This window comes from Arachis ipaensis, chromosome B02 (assembly GCF_000816755.2).
Source record: "Arachis ipaensis cultivar K30076 chromosome B02, Araip1.1, whole genome shotgun sequence".
Classification (NCBI taxonomy): Eukaryota; Viridiplantae; Streptophyta; class Magnoliopsida; order Fabales; family Fabaceae; genus Arachis; species Arachis ipaensis.
The window spans coordinates 99,712,104-99,727,590 of NC_029786.2; the positions used below are offsets into that span (position 1 = coordinate 99,712,104).

Sequence of the window (15,487 nt, forward strand, 5' to 3'; positions counted from 1 at the left end):
GGCATCCTGCCCACATGCAGTCAAAATCTGTCCCCCATGTAGATTCTTCAAAAATGCCCCATCCAATCCGATCAACGGTCTACACCCGGCCTTAAACCCTTTCTTACAAGCGTCAAGGTACACATAGAATCTCTGAAACTGTCGGGGGCTCTCGGGCATCGGAATCACTCCAACCTGAATTGTTGAACCTGGATTAGTGGTATACAGTTGATGGGCATAATCCCAAATCAGACCATATTGTGCAACCTCATCTCTTTCAACAACCTTCCTAGCTTTCCGTAATGCCCTAGTGATACATGTACTGTTCAGCCGTATGCTACATTTTCTCATAAACCATTTATACACCTCTTTGTGCTTCATTGTCGGGTATTTTCTTAGTTTAGGAACAAACTTCTTCAAAGTCCACTCCTGAGTAGCAGCCCTATTACTCCTACTCTTAGGACATGTATGTTTATCCACTAAAATCTTAATCTGTCAAGACATATCAGACTTCTTCAAAGCACAATACACTACCCAAGAACAATTTTCTCCCCTACAAACAGCCCTAATCCGCACATTATCATTCTTCTTGAAAATAATATTCCTACTCCACTGTATAGTGTATTCCCTAGTGGCATTCATAAACTCACGCTCTGTCTTGAAGATCATACCTACCTCAAGCTTCAGCTCTCCAAACCTGGCTTTCTTGTTATACAGTGGATAAACCCCACTGTCTTCCTCATCATAATCTAATGCTTGATTCATATCTTCTGAGTGCCAAGATCCACATTCAGATTCACTGTTAGACTCTACACCTCTTTCTGATCCTGAAAAATTGATAACAAACAGTATTTACAAAGTAACACAACACAACACTTTAGAGTTTCATAAATAAAGTTTCTAACACAATACTATAAATAATATAACAAAGTAAATTGCATGTCATCTGAATCCGACATCTCATCATCTTCAATATCCTCATAACTAGAGTCATCCGTATCAATTTCCTTTTCAGTGGATTTATGAGATGCAGGCCTAGACTTCTCCTTGTTTTCATATTTTTTTGAACCTGAATTCTTGGCTGCAACAACCCCACTATCACTATCACTATCACCAGAACTCTCATATCCATATCCCAAGATCTTCAGAGGCTTATACAGACTATCTTCGATACTCTCGTACGAATCATGTGAGTCACTATCCTCCTGAAGTGGAGCTGGGGTAACAACTCTACCACTCCTTGTCACATTGGTTCCCTTCACTGGTTCTTTCTTTTTATCTCCAACAACATGCTTTTTGAAAGGCTGAGATCTTGAGGGTTGGCTGTGAGTCTTTAGTAGTTGGGACTGAGCTTTTAAGGGTTGGGTAGATGACCTTGATGGCTGAGATGAGGATTTCAGGGGCTGGTTGTGAAGAACAAATTGTGTTTTAGGCTGTGATTTGGGCTGAGACATGAGCTGTGATTTGGGTTGGAATTTGGGCTGACACATGGACTGTGTTTTGGGCTGGGATTTTGGCTGTGGTAGTGTATTGTTAGGCGTAGACATGGGCTGTGGTTTGGGTTGGGACAGTGGCTGTGATTTGGGCCTTAAACAGTATCTCTTATTCAATTGGGAGGTATTTGTGGCCTTGGGTTTACAGGTGCTCTGGTTCTCTAATATAACTAACTCATCATCATCCTCGCTCATACACTCCACCATGTGTGGCTCTGAGACTCTATGCACAAAGTAAATATTGATCGAATTGTGATTCCTTCTATAATCCTTCACCATTTCCAACAAATCAGCATCTACTTCTAACTTCCTCAACCCAACTTCAAGCGATATTCTGGGTACTTTCCAGCAACAACTGTCCACCCCTGAATATCCTAACTCCTTATAATATCCCTTTACAAAGAAAACATCTAGCGTATCCCGTTCAACTCCCGCTAACACCTTTGTATTGTTTGGTTCATAAATTTTTGATCCACCTTCATCATTCTTAAACTTCTCACCATGATGAAAAACAAATGTTATTGGATGATTTTTCATCTACAAATTAAAAATAGCAACAATGAATCATGAGAGTGCACTCTGTTTTATTTTTATTTTTTAGTACAATTTATTTATGTTTCATCAACAAAATTTCAATCACTACTTTCATCTAAAATGAACACCGCAAAGAATCAAACCCTGTCTTTCACAAGAACTAAACAAAACAAAAAATTTTATCTATCCACACACATTGCATTCGGCCATATCAAAACAGAGAGCATCCACATTTTTTCAACATACACAATGTCTGAACCATTATAAAACCCTAGCAGCAATTACCCCCAGCACAAAAACCCTAACCCAAAATCAACTAATATTCAAAATCATCGAATATGATACCATACATTCATACAAAAAAAGGAAAAAGAAGTAGAGAACGAACTCGCCACGCAAGATAACTTACCTCTCACCGGAGACGGCGCCTACCACTGCAGAAGACTGGTGGCCTTCAAACCGTGACGAGGAGGACAGATCGCAATGCGAACGGCGTCGCTAGTTATTGCTTCCACGGGTGATTAGAGTAGCTTCTTCTTGTCACTCTGTTTCGGTGACTCTTTGTTGGTTTTGGGTGAAAGGGAGGAAAAGTGTTAGTGAAAGTGAAGGGGAGAAGGGGAATGAGAGAGTTACTTCAGTAATAGGGATTCTTGGTATACGACGTCGTTTTGGATGAACCTATGTGTCACTTAACGGTCCACATGTACTGCCGTTAACGGAATCTGTGAGCCAATAAACGGAAGGACAAACATAATTGATGTCAAATCTTTCGAGGATTAATTTGATTAAAAATTTCTTTTGGGACAAAATTGACGATCGTGTAATTTTTCGGAGACCAATTTGAACATTAACCCCACACATGGGGCACATGTAAAATTCTTTTGCGGTAGTTCAATTTAGATAATTTGTACATTAATGATTGAAAAATGATAATTTATTTTTTATCCTTTTTTTTTTTGACACATAAGTTCTTCTATAAACAGGGACAAATCTAAAGAAGGCAAGCATAGGTCTTTTAACTTTTTTGAACAAAGTTAACAATTTTAAGTATATAAAATTATTATATATTATATAATTTTATCTAAAAAATAAAGTAAATAATTATCTTAAATAAATAATTAAATTATTAAACTCAAAAATATAATATTTTATTTGATCATATAATATTTTAATTTTCGACCTCTTCTCTATTAAATTTCTGGATCCATTCGTTCTTGTCTATGAGAATATCTGGTAAAAAGTGATAGAAAATACTTATATACAATATTAGCTTATATGATCGTGGACATTCACCTGTCTTACATTGATCATAACTATTTGATTGGGACTGTTTATCGGTTATACAGTCATCAAAATAATATTGCAGAAAGATGATAACTATTTGATTAGGATATCATTTTGATGATTATGTAGGAATTAAACAGTTATAATCAAATGATTATTCTTCAAGTAAAATTGATGAAAGCTAGGTCATATAAGTTACATAACATATAAGCATTTTTCGTCATCATTTATTGAAAATTTATACAGAAGTGCTCATACGTTTAATAAAAAAATAATAAATAGTGAATTGTCATTTTTTAATGGTTAAGATAGGTTATCTAAATTGAAAAAAAAAAAAAAAGATAGAAATCGAAAATTTTTACTCTAAAAATAATAACGGAGAAAATGTTGAGACTCTCTCAATTGTTGAACTCTTTTTTGACTCTTTGGGTCTTTTAGCTGAAAACTCATTACCACATCCTGCATTGATGGTTGATCTAGATTTTGGATTAGAGCAGAGGCATGCTAATGCTAGCTTTACAACAAGCACATCATCTTGCATATCCTTCCCAAGAGTTGCAAGTGGAATTCATGGATCCAACGTATCATTAACCAATGATTGTTGAGTAGATGGCTTTGACAGAGTGGAAACGAATTCTCCTGGGTGATGTCCCATCACTGTTTCTAAAGCTACTACTACAAAAATATAGACGTCACATTTTGTAGTTACACTTATGGTGTACGCAAATTTACTCTCTCAAATCAATTTATATCACGTATTACTAAAGTAACTTTTTTATAAATGCTCATTAATAAATTGGAAAATTTTCAAGTGTGCCATCATATTGGTGTTTCAGTAATTTTTAACTGTTGATCTTAATTATAAAAAATATATATAATATATATAATTAAGATCAACCATTAAAAATCACTGATACACTGATATGACGATACACTTGAAAATCTTTTTAATAAATCATCATTCAACTAATAAATCAATACAAGAATTATCATTTGCATGAAGAGACCCCAAGAATTTCCCCTTATTTACGTCTACGCCATACACAAGTTCTTTATACACATAAGTACATAACTTTACCCTGCAGTAATTACCATTGTCAGTTTTAATTAGAATCATGATTAACTATTGCTTAATAGAAATAATTATTTTAAGTCTGCCACTTGTCAACTAATCATTAGATAATCAATTTATACTTTGTAGTCACCAATAACCATAGTGATTGAAAATGTAGCTATACTACACCTATATATAGATACACTCACACACGAGATGCTCGAACTTGGTTTGGGAAATTGTAGAAAAGAAGAATAACAGTAAGAAGAGGAATAATGAATAATAGCCAACCGATATCAGCATTTGGAACTTTAGTTATCCTTTTATATAGTTACCATACATTTTTTCGATATTACAAAGTTCTATGAATTATTTTTCATTTTGATTAGAAGTGCTACATCGAAAGATTTAGAAAATAGTCATATAACTTCAAAGGCATATATATTAGTTAAAGCTAAATAAAACAAGTTATGGCTGTTTTTGGCTGATTTTCTTTGGTTACCAAACATTTCCGTTAGTTAAATTAGTTAGTACAGAGAACAGGTTTTTAATTTGTCATTATTAATTAACTTCTTTATCATAAAATTGGAACTTTTAAATATTAGAACTCTGTCAGTTGGAGAGATTTTATATTCCGCTTTTGATGAACATTAGCTATTGTTTTTAGGAAATTTCCTTATCCATCTTTTACTGTCATAGTGTCACATATAAATGATATATTAGATTAACTAAGGTCTAAAAATGAAAGAGTATTGCCAATTTGAGAAGGAATCCTTCCATATAAATTGTTGTGGCTAAGGTCCACAAAACTAGAGTGTACAAGAATATCAGATGGGAGAAAATCACTAACTTGATTCCTCTGAAGTCTTATGTCAGTTAATTGTGTTAATGCAGAGATCTCTTCTGGTATATTACCAAAATTCTTTTTAAAAGAAAGATATAAGAATTTGAGATTAACCAAATGAACTGTTTCAAGGGGGATGCTACCTTCTATTTGGTTGGGTTGGCTTGGATAGTGATCTATGTATACATTGCACAAAAAGAGCCTTACATAGATTAACGCTTATGATCCAAGCAAAAAGAGATGTTACTAACAAATTTTGTTTTGACTAAATGGGATCTGTTTTAACCGAATTAACTATCTTTGAAATACTACTCTCTACAAACCGCCACTTTAAAGTATATTTTCTATGATTATATCCATCAGAAGGATCGAAAAGGGTGAGCAGGAACTGAATTTTCATGCAAAACTACCTGCATCTAAATTCATCTCAATTTAGAGAATACAATAATAGCTTGTCCTAATTTTTATCTATGACATATACTTCTTGATTCATCAATTGGTACATTGAGACATCAGAGAAAGAGACATGTATTGGTGCCTTTGAAGCCAAAAACTCATTGGCCACAACTTGCATTGATGGCCTGGAATTTGGATCAGAGGAGAGGCATGCTAATGCTAGCTTTACAACAAGCACAACATCTTGCATATCTTTCCGAGATTTCGGAAGTGGAATCCGTGGATCCAATACATCTTTCACCAATAATTGTTGAGTAGATGGCTTTGTCAGAGTGGAAATGAATTCTCCTGGATGATGCCCCATCATTGTTTCTAAAGCCACCACTCCAAAACTATAAACATCACACTTTGTAGTCACACTCATGGTGTATGCCAATTCTACAACAATGCAACCAAACAAGTACATAGGTTAATGCAATAAATTTTGTGACAAAATAGTGTGTATAAAACTAAAAAAAATACCTGGAGCAACATATCCATAGGTGCCAACTAGAAGAGTTTGATTAGATGAATCAGGATCAAGAAGTCTTGCAGTGCCAAAATCTGATACACAAACTTCTAACTCTGAATTGAGCAAAATATTGTTGCTGCTGACATCTCGATGAACAATAGGAGGAGTACAATGATGATGCATGTGAGCAAGAGCATATGCTGTCCCTTTAATGATGTTCACCCTCTCGCTCCAATTCAACTCTTGAGCTTCAATCTCATCGGCCAAGTTATAGAACAAGCTTCCTCTTTCCAAGTATTCATACACCAAAAACATGCATCGGTTATGCAAACAATAGCCATAAAGCCTAATGATGTTGCGGTGGCGAATCTCTGTCAAGACCTCAACTTCATTGCAGAAGCTCTTGTAATAGGATGGATTTTCTGATTCTGTTTTGTGAAGCTTCTTCAATGCAACAGTTTTGCCACTTGGAAGTTTCGCTTTGTAGACACTACCATAAGCACCGGTTCCAATGCAATATCTGATATCAAAGTCCTCTGTTGCTTCAATGATGTCCTCAAATGCAATTTTACCATCATAGTTCCAAATGGAGAATAAATCTCCATGCTTTGCTGCCTTATTTTTGTGTTTGCGACTATACCTGGCACGGAGAACACAAATTCCAATCCCTGTGGAGCCAAAAGAAATGAGAACGCTGGCCACAATTATCAAAACCAAAACCAAAACCATAGATGATGGACTGAAATGGTTATTATGATGGTCAGAATCTCTTTGATCTTGTGAATCGCTGCAGTCATAATATCCATCATCAAGAAAGGGATTGCAATATAGATAGTAGAATCGAATAGAATCGAGCTCCTTTGGTTTCTTGCCACTCAAGTTATTGTCTCTAAGGTCTAGATATGAAAGATTATAGCCAATTTGAGAAGGAATGCTTCCATTTAAATGGTTGCGGCTAAGATCCACATGAATACTATGAATAAGGATACCATATGGGATAACACCACAAAGCTGGTTCCCCTGAAGTCTTATATCTGTTAATTGTGTTAATGCAGATATCCATTTTGGTATACTACCAAAAATTGCATTGTTTGAAATATCCAAAACTTTCAGATTAACCAAGTGCTCTAATTCTGCAGGAATCAACCCATGTATATGGTTGAATCCAAGTGTCAACTCTTTCAAATGGGTTAAAAGTCCTATACTTGAAGGTATAGAACCATTAATCCAATTTGAATCAAGGTGGAGACTTGTCAAATTTTTTAGACACCCTATTTGATCAGGAATTGGACCTGCTAGCTGATTCAAACTCAGGTCTAAAACCACCAGATTATCTAACTTCCCTATTTCACATGGGATGAAACCGCCTATTCGATTGTCAGAAAGGTTTAGATTCCTTAACTGGGAATTATTTACAAATGTTGTAGGGAGCTTACCAAGAAAACGATTGCGAGAAAGGTCAAAAGTCTTCAACTGAGAAAGACTTAGAATCATTGAAGGAAGCTCACCATCTAGTTGGTTATTGGATGTCCTCAAGTGGTTGAGACTAGTCACATGACTCAAACTCAATGGAATGGATCCACTGAACATGTTGAAACTCAAGTCCAATGTGACAAGATTCTCCAACATGCCAATTTCATGTGGAATCTGACCATTAAATAGGTTGTTAGAGACATCAAACACCATAAGTTGAGGGAAATTTGCTAATGAGAAAGGGATTTCATCTTGAAGATTGTTGGAGGATATGTTAAGTAATGTTAGCTTCTTGAGACTACTTAGTCCCAAAGGGAGTTCATATAGATCCATTTGACTGAGATCAAGGCGGACAAGATTTGAAAAGACTGAGAAATCAATGTCCCTAACATAGAGGTCTCTTTTAAAGGTATAGGTGGAAACTTTTGGAGGTGAAAGCTTTGTAATACTTCCATTGTTATTGCACTCAACACCAGGCCAATTGTTGCAGCGGTTTGAGATATTGTATTGGATACTCCACCAGTGAAGAGAAAGCAAAGCATAGGCTTCTTTATCCAAGAGTGACACTTTGGATGTTGCATTTCTTTGAGTTCCAGGTGGTAAAATGGTATGGGAATTGCTGGAGGCACACAAGAGAAGTTGGATTAATACTATCAAAATTGAAGTGTATATAGCCATGGAAACTAGTTCAGTTCCACAGCAACTAAGCCTCAATATCAAAAAGCATATATATGTTCAAGCTTGGTTATTTTTGGAGAATTTCCTTATCCATCTATTAATGTCACAGTGTCATAGTGCCGTTTCCAACAAGCTGTTTACTAAGTCTTCGAGGATAATTAATTTCTAGGAAGGTTAGAACATGTATAAAAAAATGGTGGTGTTTAAGTTCCTTTAGTCATTAATCTTTATTATAAAATTGTGAGGTATCAGAACTCTTCAGAGAAGAGAATGAGAAACACCAGCGGAGAGAGAGAGAAAGAGAGAAAGATCTAGAAAATTTTTTTTATAGTGTGTGAATTAGAGAAAATGATTTTCATTCACTAATTGTTACATTGACTCTTAGTCTTATATAGTAGCTCTTATAGTAACTACTAACAACCACTAACTGTTCTCAATACTAGCTAACTAATTCTGCCAGCTCAGCTTACTTGCTCAATTGCTATTTATCCCTAACATCCCCCCTCAAATTGAGGAAGGTTGTGAAACCAATCTCAGTTTGGACCTGAGACGTATAAATGCATCATGAGATAGAGGTTTTGTAAGGACATTGGCAACTTGATCAAAGGAGGGAATATGCACAACATATGCCTGCTGTTGAACAACCCTATCCCGAATAAAATGCAGGTCAATTTCAAAGTGCTTTGACCTGCTGTGAAGTATTGGATTTCTACTCATTAGTACGGTACTCTGATTGTCACAGTACAGTGTAGGTGCTGGGCCTTGAGGAAGGTGCATTTCAGAGAGCAATTTCTGCAACCACATAGTATCCGTCATAGCATCAGCTAGCGCCCTGAACTCCACTTCAGTGCTGGACCTGGACACTGAGACTTGTTTTCTGCTAGACTAAGAGATGATGTTCGATCCTAGGAACACACAGTAACCCGTAGTCGATTTGCGATCAACGGGATCAGCGGCCCAATCCGAGTCACAAAACGCTAAAATCCTGAAGTCCTCACTCTTATGGAACTCAAGCCCCATGTCTGTCGTGCCTGCCCTGCGCTTCACCGCTTTCCAATGTTGTTCTAAGAGAGAGTGCAGAAACTGTGAGACTTTGTTCACAACGTATGCAATGTCTGGCCTTGTTATGGTGGCGTATTGCAAGCCACCAACCACCGACCGATACAGAGTTGGCCTATCAAACACAGCTCCTGAAGCATCAAGCCGAAGACCACTCATCATAGGGGTAGGCATAGCGTGAGCATCAGCCATATCAGCCTTCTTGAGCAAGTCCTTTAGGTAGCGTTTGTTTGTAGAGACACGACAGAACAGGACACTGAGACAAAGACAATAGGACAGAGACATTATTAAAAATTATGTTTTGTGTATCGTGTTTGGATACGATGGATAGGACACTAATGTAATGTCTAGTATTATGTTTGGATACACATGGACAGGACTAAAATATTATATAAAATGACTAAAATAGTCATGTGATTCCAAATTTTTGAGTATAAACTAATTTAATAAATAATAAGAGTACGTAGGAGTACAGACAGTGGGAACTTGAAAAAAATATTTGAAGCAGTCAAAAATTTTAATAAAAAATTATATAATAATATTTATATTAAAATAAAATTTATAAATATAATTATTTTTTTTAAATTTATTATTAATATGTAGGAATACATATAGTTAATATTAACAAAAAAAATCTGAGTTTGATTAATAAAAAATTTCATTTAGGTTAATAAGCCAAATTAATTTTAAATACAAAATCAGTTTTAAAAAAAAATCCAACTTTACATGAAAAAAATTAATTTTTGCACATAAAAATCTATTTTTATTTAGAAAATTAATTTTTTTTATCTAAAATTTTATTTTTCTTTCAAAAAATTAATTTTTCTTTAAATTATATAAAATCAATTATAATTTATAAATTATTTTTTAACATTTTAAAATATCAATTTTACCTTTATAATATTTATCTTTTAAAAGTCTCCAGACTAATTATTTTTGTTATTATTTTTATTACAAATCAAATAATATAATATAAAGTTAAAATGATGTTGAAGTAAGAATGATAAGAAAAAAGAAATTATTCAGTCCAATAAAAATTTTTATAAAAAAGAGAGAGTACCTGAGAAAAAAAGAGAAAGAAAAAGAACGTAGAGATAGAAAAAGAGCATGGAGTAAAAAAAAGTACTTTCTAAGAACAACGCAAAATAGAAAAAATAAGAAGGGGTAACAGTGGAATAATAAAAAATAGCACCATGGACAAAAAAGAAAAAAAATTCATAAAAACGTCTGTGTCTCTCTTCCAAATCCGTGTCTATCATTGTCCTCCGTAAAAGAGTGGACACAAAAGGATTAAAAACTGTCCCGGAGACAATATGTTCAGTGTCCATGTCTTTGCTTCCAAACGCTTTTTAAGAATGTGCTGTCCATGTCTCCGTGTCGTGTCTCCGAAAACAAACGCTACCTTACATACTTCGTTTGTTTCAGCACTAAGGAACCAGCAGCTGTTCTCTCAGCCTCAATACCCAAAAAGAAGCTCATTTCTCCCAAGTCCTTGAGCGTAAAGACCTCATTCAAATCAGTAATAAGCTTGTTCACCTCACTTGCAACAGTGCCGGTCACTAGAATATCATCGACATACGCCAAAAGATAGATAATGGAGAGGGAACTGTGCTTGACAAACAAGCAGGGGTCAGAGGTAGTACTGATAAACCCAAAACTCTCAAGGGTACTCTTTAGCTTGAGGAACCATGCATGTGGAGTCTGCTTGAGGTCGTATAGCGCTTTCTCTAACTTACACACTAAATTAGTGCCAAAATTGTAGCCGTCAGGTTGCACCATGTAGACATTTTCAGACAAATCACCGTTGAGAAAGGCATTGTTAAAGTCAAACTGACGAATTCGCCACTGTCTCGACAAAGCAATTGCCAAGACAGCACGGACTGTTGCAGGTTTCGCCACTAGATTGAATACTTCCCCATAATCAAAGCCTTCCCTTTGATGAAAGCCTTTCGCCACCAGCCGCGCCTTATACTTCTGGATACTTCCATTTGGCTATCTTTTAATGCAGAATATCCATTAACATCCAATTGGGTCTGCTACTATTGAGGGGTCTACAAGCTTCCAAGTTTTGCACTTCATTAGGGCAGCATACTCTTCATCCATAGCTGCCTTCCACTGTGGTGAGGTAAGAGCCTGAGCAACTGAAGAGGGCTCTACTTGTGTGAGATCAGGTGAGGAGGAGCAAAGCTGGGAAGAGTATGTCTTGGGCTTGAAAATACCCGCCTGACTTCTGGTTATCATAGGATGAGTGCGCCCAATCTTTGCTTCAGGCGCAGGAACAACACATGATGATTGTTCAGTTAACCTTGCATTACTTAAGGGAAACTCAAAAGTAGAGTTAGAGATACAAGTGTCAGCAGTGAATGGGCAAGAGTCAGTACAAATAGGACTGGCAAATGACTCAATTATGGTTGATGGAGAGGTTGAGGTAGGCTCAGATGGAACTGAAATTGGAGGAGGAGATATAACAGTGGCTGACTCTAGAACTCTCCCTTGATGAGCGGACGAATTAGATTGAAGAGGTGAGGACTCACGGGAACTTGATGAGGGTACTGCTGTGGCTGGGGAATCTGTTGAGGGTATTAGTGTTGTGGGTGCTGGTGTACTAGGGGGTGACTCATGAGGAATTTCGAGAAGTACTGGTGGATGGCGCACATGAATAGGAATAGTGATAAGTTTGGTTGTATGAGGAACTGACGCCTTTAGATTTGAGTCCTTATTAAAAAATAGCAACTGATAAGGAAATTTAGATTCGTAAAAAATTACATGCCTTGCTACATAGAGTTTTCCAGATGGACAAAGGCACTTGTATCCTTTGTGGTGTGGTGAGTAACCCAAAAACAGACACTTGTGAGTCTTAAAGTCAAATTTGTGTGGTTGGTAAGGGCGGAGCTGAGGAAAGCATGAGCATCCAAAGATTTTAAGGAACCTATAGTCTGGAGCTCTATTGTTCAAGAGTTCATAGGGTGATATGTATTGTGTGGTGGCAGAGGGCAGCAAGTTAATGAGGTGAGTTGCAGTGAGGCAGGCTTCATCCCAGAATTTTAGAGGCATGGATGCTTGAGAGAGAAGGGTTAGAGCAGTTTCAATGACATGCCGATGCTTCCTCTCGGCTTTTCCATTCTGTTCATGGGTGTATGGGCAGCTAAGTCTATGTGCAATCCCATTCTCAATCAGAAATTTGGTAAAAGCTTGTGAGGTATACTCTTTGCCATTGTCAATTTGAAGTGTTTTAATCTTTTGCCCAGTTTTATTTTCAATCAACAACTTGTATTGGAAAAATGCTTGCAGGGCTTGGCTCTTGTTTTGGAGAAGATACAAACAGGTATATCTGGTTTTGGCATCAATAAAAATAATGTAGTATCGAAATTCCGAAACACTGGTAATAGGAGAAGGACCACATATATCTGAAAAGATTAACTCTAGAGGGTGGCTATAGACTGTTTGAGAATCATAAAAAGGAAGATTATGGAGCTTTCCTTGGCAGCACGCATTACACAAGTAGTCTTTGGTTAAAAATTTGCTTTTATTCATATAGCCAACATTACAACTTTGTAATACTTTTTCAACAATTCGTGCACTCGGATGACCTAACCTCTTGTGCCACATATCAAACTCATATACTGACTTAGCATTACAGACAGTGCCTACATTATTAGTGTTACTTGCTACTGTAGAACTAGATGTAAAAGAACTGAGGTTACAGACTCTATGAGTGGATGACAGATGAGGGTTCTTGGACCCCGAATTGCCTGATTTATTGCTTGACGGTGCTGCTCGTGCAAGCACTCCAACATGCTCAAAATGGTATAACCCTCCTCTAAGAGACCCCTTTAATAGAGTTTTCTTGGTCTCCTGACATTTTACAAAACAATCAACAGGATGGAATTCAAAAAACACATGATTGTCAAGAGCAAACTTGGCGACACTTATTAGATTTTTGGTGATGGAAGGTACATGAAGCAGATTTAATAGTTTAAAGTAGTGAGGATTGGTCTCATTGGACAGTATAGTTTTGCCAATACTATTTATACTCATACCTTGGCTATTACCTGTTAGCACTTGATCTATTCCTGCATACTCTGAGCCTGTAATCAAGTTGTTTGCATCAAAGGTCAAATGATGTGAAGCTCCGGTGTCCAGGTACCAGGCTTTGTTAGTGAGAGGTGTTGCTGCAGGTGTAGTGGCTAAGAGAGCTTGAGCTTGCTGGTCTTGTTGTGGCTGGTGGAAGGAAGAGGGAGGTGGTGTTGGTGCATTACCAGTAGTCTGATGTGGATTCTGGAAATTGTGATTGAAGCGGTGGAAGCATTCCCACACAGTTTGCCCAAATCGATTGCAGAGTTGACACTGTGGCCTGGAGTTACCATAGAAACCTGATTTGCCACCTCTAAAACCACCTCTTCCCTGGAATCTTTCTCTAAAATTCTGACCTCTACCTTGAAATTGTTGTTGCTGCTGTTGAAAATTAGGTTGATACATTTGATAGTTAGGTTGTTGACTTTGTGACCTTAGATCTACATTTTGTGCTAAATTCACCTGCATTGTGCCTAAAACAGTCCTTTTAAAACGCTCTACTAGTTCTTCCTGACCCACTAGTAGCGATTCTACTTCACTCTCAGTTATTTCATCAGCTCTAGCATTAATCATGGTTATAAACGCACTATAATCCTCATTTAAACCTTGAGTCATAGCTTCTACAAATTTCTCACTTGAAAGAGGTGCACTTAGGGCAGAGAGAGCATTTGTTACCTTCTTGAGCTTAGACATGTACTCCGCTACAGAACCTTGTAGCTTGATGCTTTTGATCTGTGTTTTGAGTTGCTTCACCTTTGATTTCAGCCGTTTTGCAAAGTATTCCTCTAATTTGTACCAAATCTCACATGCAAATTCACAATTCGCTACCTGACTTGTGAAGCTCGGATCTATTGAAGCAAACAGCCACGACACCAAGAATTGATCGTCCTGCTCCCAATCGAGGAACTCCTGAGTCTCGATCTTTGCTTGGCGATCTCCGTTGGTCCTGAATTGCTTCGGTATCTTCAACGGATTGAGGTGTTCCTTGAGTCTGTTGGATTTGATGAACGCCAGCACTTGTCGTCTCCAAGGTATGAAATTATCTTCATCCAGCTTGAATGAAACTGTGTTTATTGCTCGCGCACTTGAGATTGCGGAAGCTTGAGGCTCGCTCGGAGTAGCCATGGATCAGAACCTGAATGCTCTGATACCATGTGAGGTATCAGAACTCTTCAGAGAAGAGAATGAGAAACACTAGCAGAGAGAGAGAGAGAAAGAGAGAAAGATCTAGAAAACTCTTTTCATAGTGTGTGAACCAGAGAAAATGATTTTCATTCACTAATTGTTACATTGACTCTTAGTCTTATATAGTAGCTCTTATGGTAATTACTAACAACCACTAACTGTTCTCAATACTAGCTAACTAACTCTGCCAGCTCAGCTTACTTGCTCAATTGCTATTTATCCCTAATAAAAATATATACATAATTGAGATTAATGGCTAAAATCATTGGAACATCTAAAAACTTTTGTAATTTTTATAAAATGTCACAATCAAAATGAAAAAAGTGTACATATAATGAATATATTAGATACGAATGATTGTTTAAAACAAGGATGAGTGACATATAAAAGTCAATATATGTTTCAAAAAAAAGTGAAAGAATTAATTCATGGTCATGGAAAGATAAAAATGAATGTTACAAACTAAAAATTGGTTTCACGTTTCAACTATCTCAGACTTTATTTGTTACTAGTTTTATCCCCCGTACTTGGTACGGGAATTAAAATTATAATTTTAAATAAATATTATTCAATAAAAATATAAATTAAATTATTTTAAAATAATTGATTATATAGAGATATATTATATAAATAATAATATTTAATATGTAATTTATTAAGAGTTAATTTAATTTTTACTCTAAAAAAATGCTAATTTAAATATTAAGGTCAATTAACCTATCAGTTATGTTCATTTTACCTAAATAAATTAACAACCGTAAACACTAATCAGATAACGACTCTTTTATTTCTTTATATGCGATTTATAATCTATATATTCTATATATATCATGAATATTGGTGCACTCTAAAAATAATGATTTAAAGATTGAGGTCAATTAACCTGATACTTATGTTCATTATAAACCCTATATCTCAATTGG

The 15,487-nt window shown here is 36.2% G+C and overlaps 2 protein-coding genes across 2 annotated transcripts; both read right to left on the reverse strand.

Moving 5' to 3' along the window:
• Positions 5,566–6,056, reverse strand: LOC110268095 (MDIS1-interacting receptor like kinase 2-like). Its single transcript, XM_021114000.1, has one exon. The coding sequence runs from the start codon at positions 6,048–6,050 to the stop codon at positions 5,646–5,648; it is 405 nt and encodes a 134-aa protein (XP_020969659.1). The 5' UTR covers positions 6,051–6,056; the 3' UTR covers positions 5,566–5,645.
• Positions 5,826–9,062, reverse strand: LOC110269304 (MDIS1-interacting receptor like kinase 2-like). The gene is made up of 2 exons (XM_021117056.1): positions 8,791–9,062; positions 5,826–8,187 (listed from the first exon to the last, which is right to left on the reverse strand). The coding sequence occupies exons 1-2, from the start codon at positions 9,060–9,062 to the stop codon at positions 6,054–6,056; spliced, it is 2,406 nt and encodes an 801-aa protein (XP_020972715.1). The 3' UTR covers positions 5,826–6,053.